The sequence below is a fragment of the Cervus elaphus genome, chromosome 7 (assembly GCF_910594005.1).
Source record: "Cervus elaphus chromosome 7, mCerEla1.1, whole genome shotgun sequence".
Classification (NCBI taxonomy): domain Eukaryota; kingdom Metazoa; phylum Chordata; class Mammalia; order Artiodactyla; family Cervidae; genus Cervus; species Cervus elaphus.
This window is the reverse complement of record NC_057821.1, coordinates 30,056,861-30,071,220: the sequence shown is the minus strand read 5'-3', so window position 1 is coordinate 30,071,220 and position 14,360 is coordinate 30,056,861. Positions and strand designations below refer to the sequence as shown.

The following is a 14,360-nucleotide window of genomic DNA, read 5'->3' as shown; positions in this document are numbered from 1 at the left end:
TGTGGAAAGGATTTTTTTGTTTGATGTAGTCCCCTCTTAAAAATTTTGCCTTCATTTCCCTTGCTTGAGGAGATATAGCAAAAAGAATTAAAATTTGCCATCTCCAGCAGTATGGATAGACTTGGAGGGCATTATTTTATGTGAAATAGGTCAGACAGAGAAAGGCAAATACTATATGATATTACTTATGTGCGGGACGTAGAAGACACAAAAACTAGTGATTATAGCAAAAAAGAAGCAGACTCACAGATACAGAGGACAGGCTAGTGGTTATCAGTGTGGAGAGGAAAGTGGGAAGGGCAATATAGGGGTAGGGAAAAAAGGGTTTTATGGGATTTTATGGAATCATGTGTGTGAATCTTGAAAACTGTAAAGTGCTATAGAATTTAAAGAATCTTTCACTTAATAAATAAAAACCTAGGTATATTAGTAAGATATAATGCACATGAAGAGAAACTATAACCTTGATTCCTAGAGGGATAAACTAATATGCCAACAATGTTAAAGGATGATTTCTCTTCCGTAAAACTGTTTGCTTTTACTAAAATAGAGTACTGTATTTATGTAATTTTTAAAAGAGAAATGATTACTAATAACTATATGTGACAGTCACTAGATTTTCATTTTTACAGAGAAATTCAATTTCTTTAGCCTTTGAGAATTTAAGTTTATATCCCACCGTGGAATTTCATATGACCATTTTCTTCACTCCAGAGAGTTTTATATCTCTGAAAATTGTTAAAAGAATAAATGAAAATTTGGGTATTAGCTAAAATTATCAATAGTTTTGACAACAGATATTTTAATTTTTGTCTCCAAAATTAAGTTTTGTGAATGTCTTGGTGAGCAAAACCAAACTTCACTCTTTGTTACATTCTAGTAGTAGGTAAAGGCACTTATCAAATGATCACTTAAAAGGATAAATGCCATAAATGAGAGGTACAAGGTAAGCAAGTAAATTTGTGGGTATTTGACTAAATCAGGGAGACCACAAAAAGATTTTCTAATAAATGATGAGGCCTGAGCAACTAGTAATTAGGCAGAAGGATTTGTTGTAGTTCAGTTGCTCAGTTGTGTCTGACTCTTCGTTACCCCATGGTCTGCAGCATGCCAGGTGTGGAAGGATAAGAATGCTCAAATGCCAGGTGTGGAAGGATAAGAATGCTCCGGCCTGGTGCACTGGGAAGACCCAGAGGAATCGGGTGGAGCGGGAGGTGGGAGGGGGGATCGGGATTGGGAATACATGTAAATCCATGGCTGATTCATATCAATGTATGACAAAACCCACTGGAAAAAAAAAAATAATAATAAAAAAATAAAAAAAAATAAAAAAAAAAAGAATGCTCAAATATTCTGTGCTTTAAGGAAAAATGCTCAGTGCAAGACAGAAGGCTGTATGACTGGGAAATAAACATTTATGTTTAACTCATGAGCAATGGAAAGCCACAGATAATCTCCAGTGCAAGTAGGAAAAGTGGAATGATCATGTTTGCATTGAAATGATGACCCTGGCTGTATTTCCTAAAGTGTGTTGCAGAGATGGCAGGAGTGCATAAAGACAGACTGGGTAATAAGGTAGGTCTAGATAAAAGAGGATGGAACCAGGAGTGTGAAGATGGAAAGGAATGGAGGGGTGGGAAGTACAAAAGAGGAATGACTGATTTGTCTTGGCAATGGTTTGATATGGAAAATTATGCAGGGGATGGTTTAAGATATGGCTAATGCTTTCTGATTTGCAAATTCACAAGTGAATCCATTTACTAAAATAGTGAGCTGTAGAAGAAGGCTTTGTGGTGGAAAGAGCAGGTGTTCAGCTTTTGATTGTGTTGAGTTGGAAATGTCTATCATATGGCAGTGGTACAAACTGGTTGGGAAATTTTTTAAAAGGCACCTATACTGAGATATAATTGTATTCGTTCATTCACGGCATCTTTAAATGCTTATTGCTTTCTTTTTGTGCTAAACAAACATTTTAAACTCCATATATTTAAACTTTTTCCCTTACCCATTTATTTGAAATGTCACATTTAGTAAACACATGCTTATTATATATTCTGCTGTAGTCTGTACTTAGGTTTTTAGATAGTTTGTGCTACTGCCACCTTCTGTGCTCTAAGTATTCTGCTTTCATAACTGGATAAAGTCCAAACTTTTCAGTTATCATCTCCAGTCTCTTTTTGTGTGTTTTGTAACCTATTCTCTGCTGCCTAAAATGTTGTCCCACCTATGCCCTTACTTTGCTAACTGCAAGTAATCATTTAAGTATCTGTGTTTAAGAGTCATTTCCTCTGCGAACTAGAATATTTTTTAGCAGAGGAACTGTGATTGTTTTCTCTCTGGTCTAGTGCTACCTAGTGATCAATAAATACTTATTGAGTGACTACCCACATAAAGAATGAATTAATCAGATCAATATTAGAAAAACTTCCGATCAACATTCTTATAAATAACATCATAATTTAGGGGAGATCCTGTGTGTTTGGTGCAGAGCTTGGGACAAGCAAGAATTTGGGGAATGAAGGAATAAAGGGAAAAAATGCAATTCATCAGAAATAAAGGGATGAATTAAAAAGAGGGTTGGAAATAAAATTCAACTGAGGGCTTCCTTGATGGCCCAGTGGTTAAGAACCCGCCTTGCGATGAAAGGGACACTGATTTGATCCCTGACCTGGGAAGACCCCATATGCCACAGAGCAAGTAGGCCTGTGTGCCACAACTACTGAAGCCCACGTGCCCTGGAACTTGTGCTCCACAACAAGAGAAGTTCTCTCATTGCAACTGCAGTGTAGGCCCCACTCACCCCAACAAGAGAAAGCCTATGTGTAGCAACAAAGACTCAGCACAGTGAAAAATAAATAAATAACTATTTAAAAAATTCAACTGATATTTGCAGTTTCTAGGATGAGATGTACACACTTAGCTAGTTTAAAGCCAGCTATTACTAGATTTGGGACAGACTACATGCTTCGAACAGTTCTGAAGAATGCATATGAGGACTTGTTTGCTATGGGAAAACTTCTGTCTTGGGATTGCTAGTCATGTAGCCACAAAGATATGGAACTCCCTAACTAAGGTGGTAGACAAGATAGTTCTCTAACATGTAGTATAAGTGGGAAGGTAAACCATCCAAGTGTTCTAAATAGGCATTGACAAGAGGGAATTAGTATGGCTTGGCCTCAAGAAACAAAATGCATTGAGGAAACTTATAGAAAGCAAAGAAGCTTTTAATTTAGAAAAATATAGCTTATGGTTTCAACATTGCTTCCTGAAGCAAGGAAGATTTTCTAACTGTTGGCCTAATTCTGTAAACTTGTAAAAGCCTGAAAAATAGAAAAATCAGTTCGAACCTTATTACTATTTTGAAAAGAAAAAAACTCAGAAGATTCTCATCATGATGGAACACTTCTTACTTTTTGTGGTAAAATATTAACAGCATCAGCCTCTTAAAGGCCTCCTTCATATCTTTATTTCTAAGGCTATAGATGAGGGGGTTCAACATGGGTGTGAATATCCCATAGAAGAGAGAAACGATTTTCCCCCAGTCCTTAGAGGTGGAAGAAGGTGGTTGTAGATACATGTATATGCCTGTTCCAAAAAAGAGAGAGACTACAACCATGTGAGACCCACACGTCCCAAAAGCTTTTCGTCGTCCTTCTGTCGATTTGATTCTCAATACTGCTTGAGCTATGAAGCCATAGGAGATGAGGATCAATGTCACTGGAATCAGCAGAATTAACACACTGAAGAAAAAAAGCTCAGCAACAATCAGCTTTGTGTCAGCACAGGACAACTTGAGAAGGGCAGGAACCTCACAGAAAAAGTGGTCCACTTCTTGATGACCACACCGTGGCATGTTAAGAGTCAAGGAGGACTGCAGCACTGAGTTGCTGAAGCCAGTGAACCAGGAGAAGGCTATCATTCTCAAGCAGAACCAAGGGTTCATGATGACAACATAGTGGAGGGGTCTGCAAATCGCCACATACCTGTCAAAGGACATAACAGCAAGGAGGAGACACTCAGTAGCACCCAGGGCCAGGAAGATGATGAGCTGGGCCACACAGCCGGCATAGCTGATAGTCTTCTTGTTGTGAGAAATATTTGTCAGCATATGAGGGACTGTGCTTGTGGTGTAACAGAGATCTAAGATGGACAGATTAGTAAGAAAGAAATACATGGGAGTATGAAGCTTGGGATCCAGAATGCACACCATCATGATGGACACATTGCCAAAGATGGTGGTTGTGTATGATATTAATAGCAACATAAAAAGAGGTTTTTGCAGCCAAGGCTTGTCTGAAAAGCCTAGTAGTACAAATTCTTTCGGGGAGCTCTCATTTGCCCAATTCATGATGATGCACTTATTTTTCATTCCTAAAAAGTATAAAATAGGAAAGCGATCAATAGATAATATTGACTACCCTTATTGTAACAGAACTGAATTTAGGATAATTATAGTGAATGATTCAACACCAAATATATAGTCAATTAAATAGAACCCTGTGAAATATAATATGGGTATTGTATGGTTAGAAAATAGGTCTTCTGTTTTAGTATATATGTTTGACTTTATGAAGCAAATCATCACATTAAATGCCAACAATATGAACCTGTATGCATGAAACATGGGCAGTTACTTGTGCTCAATACATTTCAATTCTTCTGCCTTTTCTTATACTGCTAACTTACCTAAATAAATATTTTAAGAATAAATGGTGTTTTAATCCAGTAGTTTTTAATCCATGGTCAAAATGCTGAGTAATATAGAGGTTATAAGACCATCATGTAAAACTGAACTTGATCTAAAGAAATTATGCTTGTTTTAGTAGTATATTCTTGGGATATTTTTTAGCTATCTCTCTTAAACGACACATATGAACATCCATTCCCACAAAGAGCTATGATGAGTATTAGATGCTTTGATTCATGGTAAAAAAATTATGACTAACTTGTGATTTACAATGATGATCACAGTTGACGTCTCCCAGCATCTCCAAATACCTTGATGAAAACTGCAAAATGCATAAGCTAATTGTTGGCTTACTACCATGTGACAGGCATTGCTTAGTGACTGAAATAATTCTTTCTAATTCTCACCAAAACCCTAATAAATGGATATGATCTACATTTTATTGCTACTGTGACTCAATGAGAATAAATAATTTGCATACTCTGTAATCTTAAGGCCAAGACTCAAAACCAGGATTTAAAGGGCATTCATTTTTATATATACCTTAATTCCACTTAAATATAGAGAAAGCAGCAAAGGAAGACACAACAGTTGTAAACAATGGAATCAAGGAGCCAAAAATCCAATAAAGTTGATTTTCTTCAATCTGTGGAAGTTATCAGTTAATTAGTTATATGACCCAAGGGCACCTAAGTTCCTTCAGTCTACTTTGCATGTTTAAATTATCATTGCTTAGACCTACCCCATTTGAATTTACAAGCATAAAAATAGATAGTGCTGCTAGATTGACTTAAGAAAGAAGATAAAATAAGAATTGACATACTTTATACCAGAATGAATACTTTTTTCCCCAAGATAGTAACACTGATATATATAAACTATAACTTTAGCATGGGATGGCTACATGAGAATGAATAGAGATGGTGCTAAGATCTATAATTTTTTCCATTACATGAAGTTTTAATTTTGGCTTTTTAGCTACAAATATACATTATTTAGTAAATACCAATAATACTCTCTCAGTTGAAAAATAGAAAAGGATGTAAGATTTGACTTATTTGTGTGTACATTTAAATTTTCACATGAAAAAGTTCATATATTGATAAAGGATAGTTAAGATGAAAAATGTGCAGTTTATGATGAAAATGGTTAACATATTAAAATATAAGTAATTAGTACATAATAATTATGAGAAAAGACCACAACTCCAATTAAAAAAAAGAGCAGTGGATATAAATAGACAGGTTTGGACAAGAACAAATATGAAGCAAAGGTGAAAATAGAAAAGATGTGCAACTTTTTCATCAATAAAGAAACAAATCAAAACAGGGAAATGCTACTTTGTCTACTCACTGCTGCTGCTGCTGCTAAGTCGCTTCAGTCGTGTCCGACTCTGTGTGGCCCCATAGATGGCAGCCCACCAGGCTCCTCTGTCCCTGGGTTTCTCCAGGCAAGAACACTAGAGTGGGTGGCCACGTCCTTCTCCAATGCATGAAAGTGAAAAGTGAAAGTGAAGTCGCTCAGTCGTGTCCGACTCTTTGCGACCCCACGGACGTAGCCTACCAGTCTCCGCCATCCATTGGATTTTCCAGGCAAGAGTGCTCGGAGTGGGTTGCCATTTCCTGCTCCTGTCTACTCACTAGGTAGTGTTTTTAAAAAATCGCCTTAAAAGTTAGCTTTTCAGAACATTGCCTCTGTAGCTAGAGTGTCCCAGCATTTTATATCTGATCTGTATAAGTGAAAGTGAAAGTGTTAGCCGCACTGTGAAGTCCAGCTCTTTGCAACCTCGGTGAACTGTAGCCTTCCAGGTCCTCTGTTCATGGGATTCTCCAGGCAAGAATACTGGAGTGGGTAGCTATTCCCTTCTCCAGAGGATCTTCCCAACCCAGGGATTGAACCCAGGTCTCTGGCATTGCAGGCAGATTCTTTACTCTCTGAGTACGGTTCTGGGCAAATTGGTGAATATCCTTGTGTTCAAAATTCACAGATTCTGTATTGATAATAAGAGAGTTATTGTATAGGTTTAATGCAGCAATGCCTACACATCTGAACTTAGGACAGTTCTGTAATATAGTAAGCATTTAGTGAATGTAAACTAGTTGTCACTAATAGCATCAAGAGCATTAATCATTATTAGTAAGTATTAATAGTAATAATGTATCATTATCTCCACTTCCTGTGTATATGAAAAAACAGACAAACAAATTACTGTTGGTGGAGACAAAACATTACAATTTTATGATATTATAGTATGAAATGATTAAATGTGCATGTCATTTTTTCTTTGTGTCTAGCATAGTACTGAGAACATTGTTTCCCAGTAAATGATAGTCAAGTCAATGGTTAGTAGGAGATACTGAGCTGCCTGAGGGCATGAGAGATAAAAACACTTTACTCAGCAGCTTTTTTTATTTCCTATTTCTGTTTCTTCACATCTTTTATTCAATACTCTTTCCCACATTTTGTATGTCACTGACGTCATTGATGCCAATGATGCTCATTCATTAGTCCATTTTTTACATTATCAGAAAAATGAAATTACCCTTTGTAAAGGACATTTTCAGCCCACTGTTATCATAACTCTTCTCTTATTTCTATATCCTCTACTAATTAAAAGAATCCTAAATACTCCTTTTTCTTTTTTGCTTAAAAAATCTCACTCACTCTTTTTTTGTATGACAGTATAATGGGCAAACATTCATTCAAAGGAGTGAAATGACAGCAAGTATTTTTGGAGCCACTGAAAATATTTGACCTTTATTTCAAGATTCCCAGGAAGCAAATTGAACTCTGGTTATTGAATGTGAAGCAACCTAGAGGCAGGGAAGTATATGAAATGATCTTGAGAGATCTTTCCCACTTAATAGTAATAACATAATTCTCTTTAGTGGATATCACTCACCTTTTCTCTTTTCTAGTATTGAAAAGATGTCTACACCATTCTTTGTGCCATGTTTTGAAGGAAGTTTGGTCCAAAAACAGGATGAAAAATGCAGTGACTTTTTGACACTTCACCTCTTGTGAAATTCTTACTCAGCTACATTTTGCCAACAGATTGAGAATGAAATTAGCATATAACTGGACTGAATCAAAAACATATGAGAAAAGTTCATATGATGAGGTAAAAGTATATTAGAGATAGTGTCTTCAGTCACCCAGGTGTTTTTGATCGACCCTGGCTCTTCTCAGCAAGTTCCTAATACAATGAGAAGCTGATTTTATAAATACCAGCAACAGTGATGGAGTCACGGAGAGAAGGTTTAGCTTTAACTGAAGGCTTACCGTTCATACAATACTCTGTGCTCTTTTAGCCCTAGGGATTCCGGAGTCCCTCAAGTTTAATTGGTCATTGTGTCCAGAGTGAAACTATATGAACTCTTTTTTCTGTAAGGGTAGCATAATACTGGCACATAGATGGTTCACAAATATTAAAAACTAGATTGAAAATACTAGTCATGAAGCATAGACCATGAAAAAGTTTGGGATTGTTTAATCAGGAAAGTACAAGACTACATGAACTTTTAATCCATTCTTTTAAATAGTCTTAAGGTCAAATACTGAGACTACTGATGGTGTATATGGGATAATGGTATTTCTATTGTTCATTGTTTTTTTTTTTTTTTTATTTATTTTTTTTATTAGTTGGAGGCTAATTACTTCACAGTGTTCATTGGTTTTTTGATGAATGTGCTTGGTCTAAACCTGCTAGAGAACTCCACATTAAAAAACTATATCATACAAAGTTACAACATAAAAATTAACACACAAATTTAAGGTTAGCATGAATTCCTTGGGGCAGAATTGCAACTGACTCTTGAACAACATGGGCATGATTGGGAAGTCTACTGATATACAGATTTTCCATAAATATATAAAAATATATGTATAGAGCATCATGTGTAAGATGTGTGGAAGAGGATAGTGTATCCTCATGTAGGCATGAGTGATACTTAATATAAAATTAATACTTTAGTTTTTTATTGCTTATAACTTTGCTTTCAAAGAATTACATTATCATACAGAATACTTCTTTCTTTCACAGATAGAGAAACTGTTTCAGCCTATTACCACAGGTAAGTAGTTTTTAAAAAATATATAATATTCTCAATACTGTATTATGAATATGACTATATAACATAGGCCATAAACATTTTAAAATGATTCACTTAGTGTATAAAGTAGGCTACTGTGAAGCAATTAAATCAGTTATTTATTTATAAAACATCAGTAATTAGCTCATTTTTTGTTATCAATGTATAAGTCATTATACCTTAAAATAAATAAGAATTTATTTTTCACATTGTCTTTTTATTTTTTGATTTCTAATAATACATATATACAGTGTTTTGTATCATATAAGACAATATTAATGTAGGTACTGACAGACAGATGATTCATCTTGTAAACAGAGGATGTAAACTTATGGTATCAGTAAATACAGTACATACTGTAAATGTATTTTTTCATCCTTTCATATTTTTAATAACATTTTCTTTTCTATGGCTTCCTTTGTTGTAAGAATACATTATATAATACATATAATAGGTGTTAATAAACTGTTTATATTAACAATAAGGCAACAGTAGGCTAGTCGTAGTTAAGTTTGGGAAGTCAAAAGTCATGGATTTTTGATTGACTGCAGAGTCAGCATTCCTAACTTTTGCATTGTCAAGGGTCAACTGTAGTAGAAACATATGGAATTGGAACAGGAATAGTTTTTGGAAATAAGTTGATTTATTACTTGATATGTGCTCACATAAGATTTGGTATGATGAAGTTGAACTGTCAGCATAGCTATAATCTCAAAGAATATCTTTTGCCAGCAGTTTAATGTATTTGTTTTCACTTGCTTCTCTTTTGTATAATGCATTTTTTATAAATTGTAAAATCACCTGTGTATAATATAATCATTTTCTAAATTGTTGCATTTCTTAGCACCTGCCCTTATTGTTCAGTTCACTCACCCAGTTGTGTCCAGCTCTTTGCAACCCCATGGACCATATCACACCAGGCTTCCCTGTCCATCACCAATTCCCGAAGCTTGCTCAAACTCATGTCCATTGATTCAGTGATGCCATCCAACCATCTCATCCTCTGTCGTCCCCTGCTCCTCCTGCCTTCAATTTCTTGCCCAGCATCACGGACTTTTTTAATGAGTCAGTTCTTTGCATCAGGTGGCCAAAGTACTGGTGCTTCAGCTTCAGCACCATTCCTTCCAATGAATAGTCAGGACTGATTTCCTTTAGGAATGACTGGTTTGATTTACTTGCAGTCCAAGGGACTCACAAGAGTCTTCTCCAACACAACAGTAAAAGTGCATCAATTCTTTGGTGCTCAGCCTTCTTTACAGCCCAATGCTTGCAACCACACATGACTGCTGGAAAAGCCATAGCTAACTAGACAGACCTTTCTTGAAAAGTAATATGCTTTTTTAATATACTGTCTAGGTTTGTCATAGCTTTCCTTCCAAGGAGCAAGTGTCTTTTAATTTCATGGCTGCAGTCACCATCTGCAGTGATTTTGGAGCCCAAGAAAATAAAGTCTCTCACTGTTTCCATTGTTTCCCCATCTATTTGCCAGGAAGTGATGGGACTGGATGCCAAGGTCTTAGATTTTTGAATGTTGAGTTTTAAGCCAGCTTTTACATTCTCCTCTTTCACTTTCATAAAGAGGCTATTCACTTCCTCTTTACTTTCTGCCATAAGGGTGGTGTCATCTGCATATCTGAGGTTACTAATATTTCTCCCGACATTTAATTCTGGCTTGTGCTTCATCCAGTCCAGCAATTTGCATGATGTATTCTGCATATAAGTTAAATAAACAAGGTGACAATATACAGCCTTGATGTACTCCTTCCCTAATTTGGGACCAGTCTGTTGTTCCATGTCCAGTTCTAACTGTTGCTTCCTGACAGTTCTCAGTTGGCAGGTCAGGTGGTCTGGTATTCTCATCTCTAAAAATTTTCCAGTTTGTTGTGATCCACTCAGTCAAAGGCTTTGGCGTAGTCAATAAAACAGAAGTAGATGTTTTTCTGGAATTCTCTTGCTTTTTCTACGATCCAATGGATGTTGGCAATTTGATCTCTGGTTCCTCTGCCTTTTCTAAATCCAGCTTGAATATCTGGAGGTTCTCAGTTTATGTACTGTTAAAACCTAGCTAGGAGAATTTTGAGCATTACTTTGCTAGTGTGTGAGATGAGTGCAATTGTGTGGTAGTTTGAACATTCTTCAGCATTGCCTTTCTTTAGGATTGGAATGAAAACTGACCTTTTCCAGTCCTGTGGCCACTGCTGAGTTTCCCAAATTTGCTGGTGTATTGAATGCAGCACTTTCATAGCATCATCATTTGGGATTTGAAATAACACAGCTGGAATTCCATCACTTCCACTAGCTTTGTTCGTAGTGATGCTTCCTAAGGCCCACTTGACTTTGCATACCAGGATATCTGGCTCTAGGTGAGTGATCACACCATTGTGATAATCTGGGTCATTAAGATCTTTTTTGTATAGTTCTTCTATGTATTCTTGCCACCTCATCTTAATATCTTCTGCTTCTGTTAGGTCCATACTGTTTCTGTCCTTTATTGTGCCCATCTTTGTATGAAATGTTCCCTTGGTATCTCTGGTTTTCTTGAAGACATCGCTAGTCTTTTCCATTCTGTTTTCCTCTATTTCTTTGCATTGATCCCTTAGGAAGGCTTTCCTATCTCTCCTTGCTATTCTTTGCAACACTGAACTCAGATGGGTATATTTTTCCTTTTCTCCTTTGCCTTTAGCTTCCCTTCTTTGCTCAGCTTATTCATAAGGTCTCCTCAGACAACTATTTTGCCTTTTTGCATTTCTCTTTTTTGGGGATTACTTTGATCACTCCTCCTGTACAATATTATGAACCTCCATCCATATTTCTTCAGGCACTCTATCAGATCTAATCCATTGAATCTGTTTGTTACTTCCACTGTATAAACATAAGGGATTTGATTTAGGTCATAACTAAATGGTCTGGGGCTTCCCTTGTGGCTTAGATGGTAAAGAATCTGCCTACAGTGCAGGAGACCCAGGTTTGATCTCTGGATTGGGAAGATCCACTGAAGAAGGAAATAGCAATCCACTCCAGTATTCTTGACTAGAGAATTCTGGACAGACAATTCTGGTGGGCTACAGTTTGTGGGATTGCAAAGAGCTGGACACGACTGAGTGGCTACACATTCACTTTCTTTTCTCTGAAAGGTCTAGAGGTTTCCCCTACTTTCTTCAATTTAAGTCTGAATTTTGCAATAAGCAGTTCATGATCTAGGCCATAGTCAGCTCCTGGTCTTGTTTTTGCTGACCTTATAGAACTTCTCCATCTTAGGCTACAAAGAATAATCAATCTGATTTCGGTATTGACCATCTGGTGATGTCCATGTGTAGAGTCTTCTCTTGTGTTGTTGGAAGAGGGTGCTTGATATGACCAATGTGTTCTCTTGGCAAAACTCTGTTAGCCTTTGCCTAAGGCCAAACTTGCCTGTTATTCCAGGTCTCTTGACTTCCTATTTTTGCATTCCAGTCCCCTATGATGAAAAGGACATCTTTTTTGGGTGTTAATCCTAGAAGGTCTTGTAGGTCTTCAACTTCAGTTTCTTCAGATTAGTGGTTGGGCATAGACTTGGATTACTGTGATATTGAATGGTTAGCCTTGGAAGTAGAGATCATTCTGTTGTTTTTGAGATTGCACCCAAGTACTACGTTTTGAACTCTTTTGTTGACTATGAGGGCTACTCCATTTCTTCTAAGGAATTCTTGCCTGAGCAGTAGATATAATGGTCATCTGAATTAAATTCACCCATTCCAGTTCATTTTAGTTCACTGATTCCTAAAATGTCGATGTTCACTCTTGCCACCTCCTGTTTGACCACTTCCAATTTGCTTTGATTCATAGACCTAGCATTCCAGGTTCCTATGCAATATTGTTCTTTACAGCATCAGACTTTATTTCATCACCAGTCACATCCACTGAGTGTTGTTTTTGCTATGGCTCCATCTCTTCATTCTTTCTGGAGTCATTTCTCCACTCTTCTCCAGTAGCATATTGGGCTAACCTACTGACCTGGGGAGTTCATCTTTCAGTGTCATATCTTTTTGCCTTTTCCACTATAAGCCAACCCTTATTGTACAACATTCTTTTAAAAATTAATAATTTATAATTATTTATATACTTTACCATTTTCCTATTAAATATTTGCATTTCCTTTTTTATTGACCTCTAGTTGATTTACAACATTATATTAGTTTCAGGTGTACATCATAATGATTCAGTATTTTTATAGGTTATATTCCATTAAAAGTTATTATAAGACAATGTCTATAATTCCCTGTGTTATACTATACATCCCTGTTGCTCATCTATATTATACATAGTAAACCCCATACCACAAATATGCCCCTCTCCGTTTTGCATAATCACTAGTCTGTTTTCTATATCTGTGAGTCTGTTCCTGTTTTGCATGACTATAAATGGAATACTACTCAGAGGTAAAAAGAAAGACATCTGGCTCTTTGTGACAACATGGATGGGCCATGAGGGTGCTATGCTAAGTGTAATAAGCCAGAGAAAGACAGGTACATATGATTTCACTTGTATGTGGAATCTAAAAGAAAACAAAACAAATACAGAGTCACAGATACAGAGAATAGACAGGTGGTTGCCAGAGGGAAAGAGGGGTCAGGGAATGGAAAACAGGATAAAGGGATGAAGAGGTACAGATGTATAGTTATTAAACAAATAAGTCATGGGGATGTAATATACAGCATAGGAATTGAAGTTAATAATATTATATTATCTTTGTATGGTGGCACAGGGTAACTAAACTTATTGTTGTAATCATTGCACAATGTATACAAATGAAGAATCATGATATTTTACACCTAAAACCAGTATAATATTGTATGTCAATTATGCATCAATAACATTAAAAATAAAAATAAAATAAACTGTTTGGGGAATGCCTCTTCTATGGTCATTGTTCTCTGGTGGGCATTGACATGCAACATATAAGTTCACATGCTTTGTTCCCACTCCTGTAGACCATTGCATGCACTTCCACCAGACTGCCTTGCCTCTGATTTTTAAATCTTGCCTTTTCTAGGCCTCTAATCAATAGACAAGCCCTTTCCTCTCTCCAATAGCTTGTGTATGCTCAATTTCTCCTTGAGCTGTAGGAGACAACTTAATATGCTGTATGTATTAATAGCTCTACCCCCTGAGAGAATTTCCTCTCACTATTGCCCTTTGGGGTGACACCTAAGTTAGGATCTTTTGTAGCATTTGTTCACTTATGGCTCACAACAACATATAAAGCTGACTATATATCAGAGTCCTGAAATTTTTCTTTCCCCAGGATCTGGTCATTTGGGGATCCTTACGAGGCCATAGATATAGTTTAAGAGTGCAACACTGATGTAACAGACGTCGGTTATGTGCCATTAGTTCACATAATTTATGTCCTCTGGACATGATCTGGTCAGATCCAACTGTTTGGTTTCCAGTTGTATGTTGAATTTTTACTGCATGAATCTGACCTTATGAGATGGTGGATCTGACAACATCAAGCTCAGATAGGAAGCCCCAGTGACATAATCACTTGATGCCTATACTACATCAGAATAACTGCTTTGTAAGTATTAGGTTAGTGCAAA

The 14,360-nt window shown here is 36.5% G+C and overlaps 1 protein-coding gene across 1 annotated transcript; it reads right to left on the bottom strand.

Annotated features, from left to right (window-relative positions):
- Nucleotides 1-3,406: 3,406 nt before the first annotated feature.
- LOC122697413 (putative olfactory receptor 2B3) lies at nucleotides 3,407-4,348 on the bottom strand. Its single transcript, XM_043908235.1, has one exon. It carries the CDS (start codon nucleotides 4,346-4,348, stop codon nucleotides 3,407-3,409), a length of 942 nt encoding a protein of 313 aa, XP_043764170.1.
- Nucleotides 4,349-14,360: the final 10,012 nt, after the last annotated feature.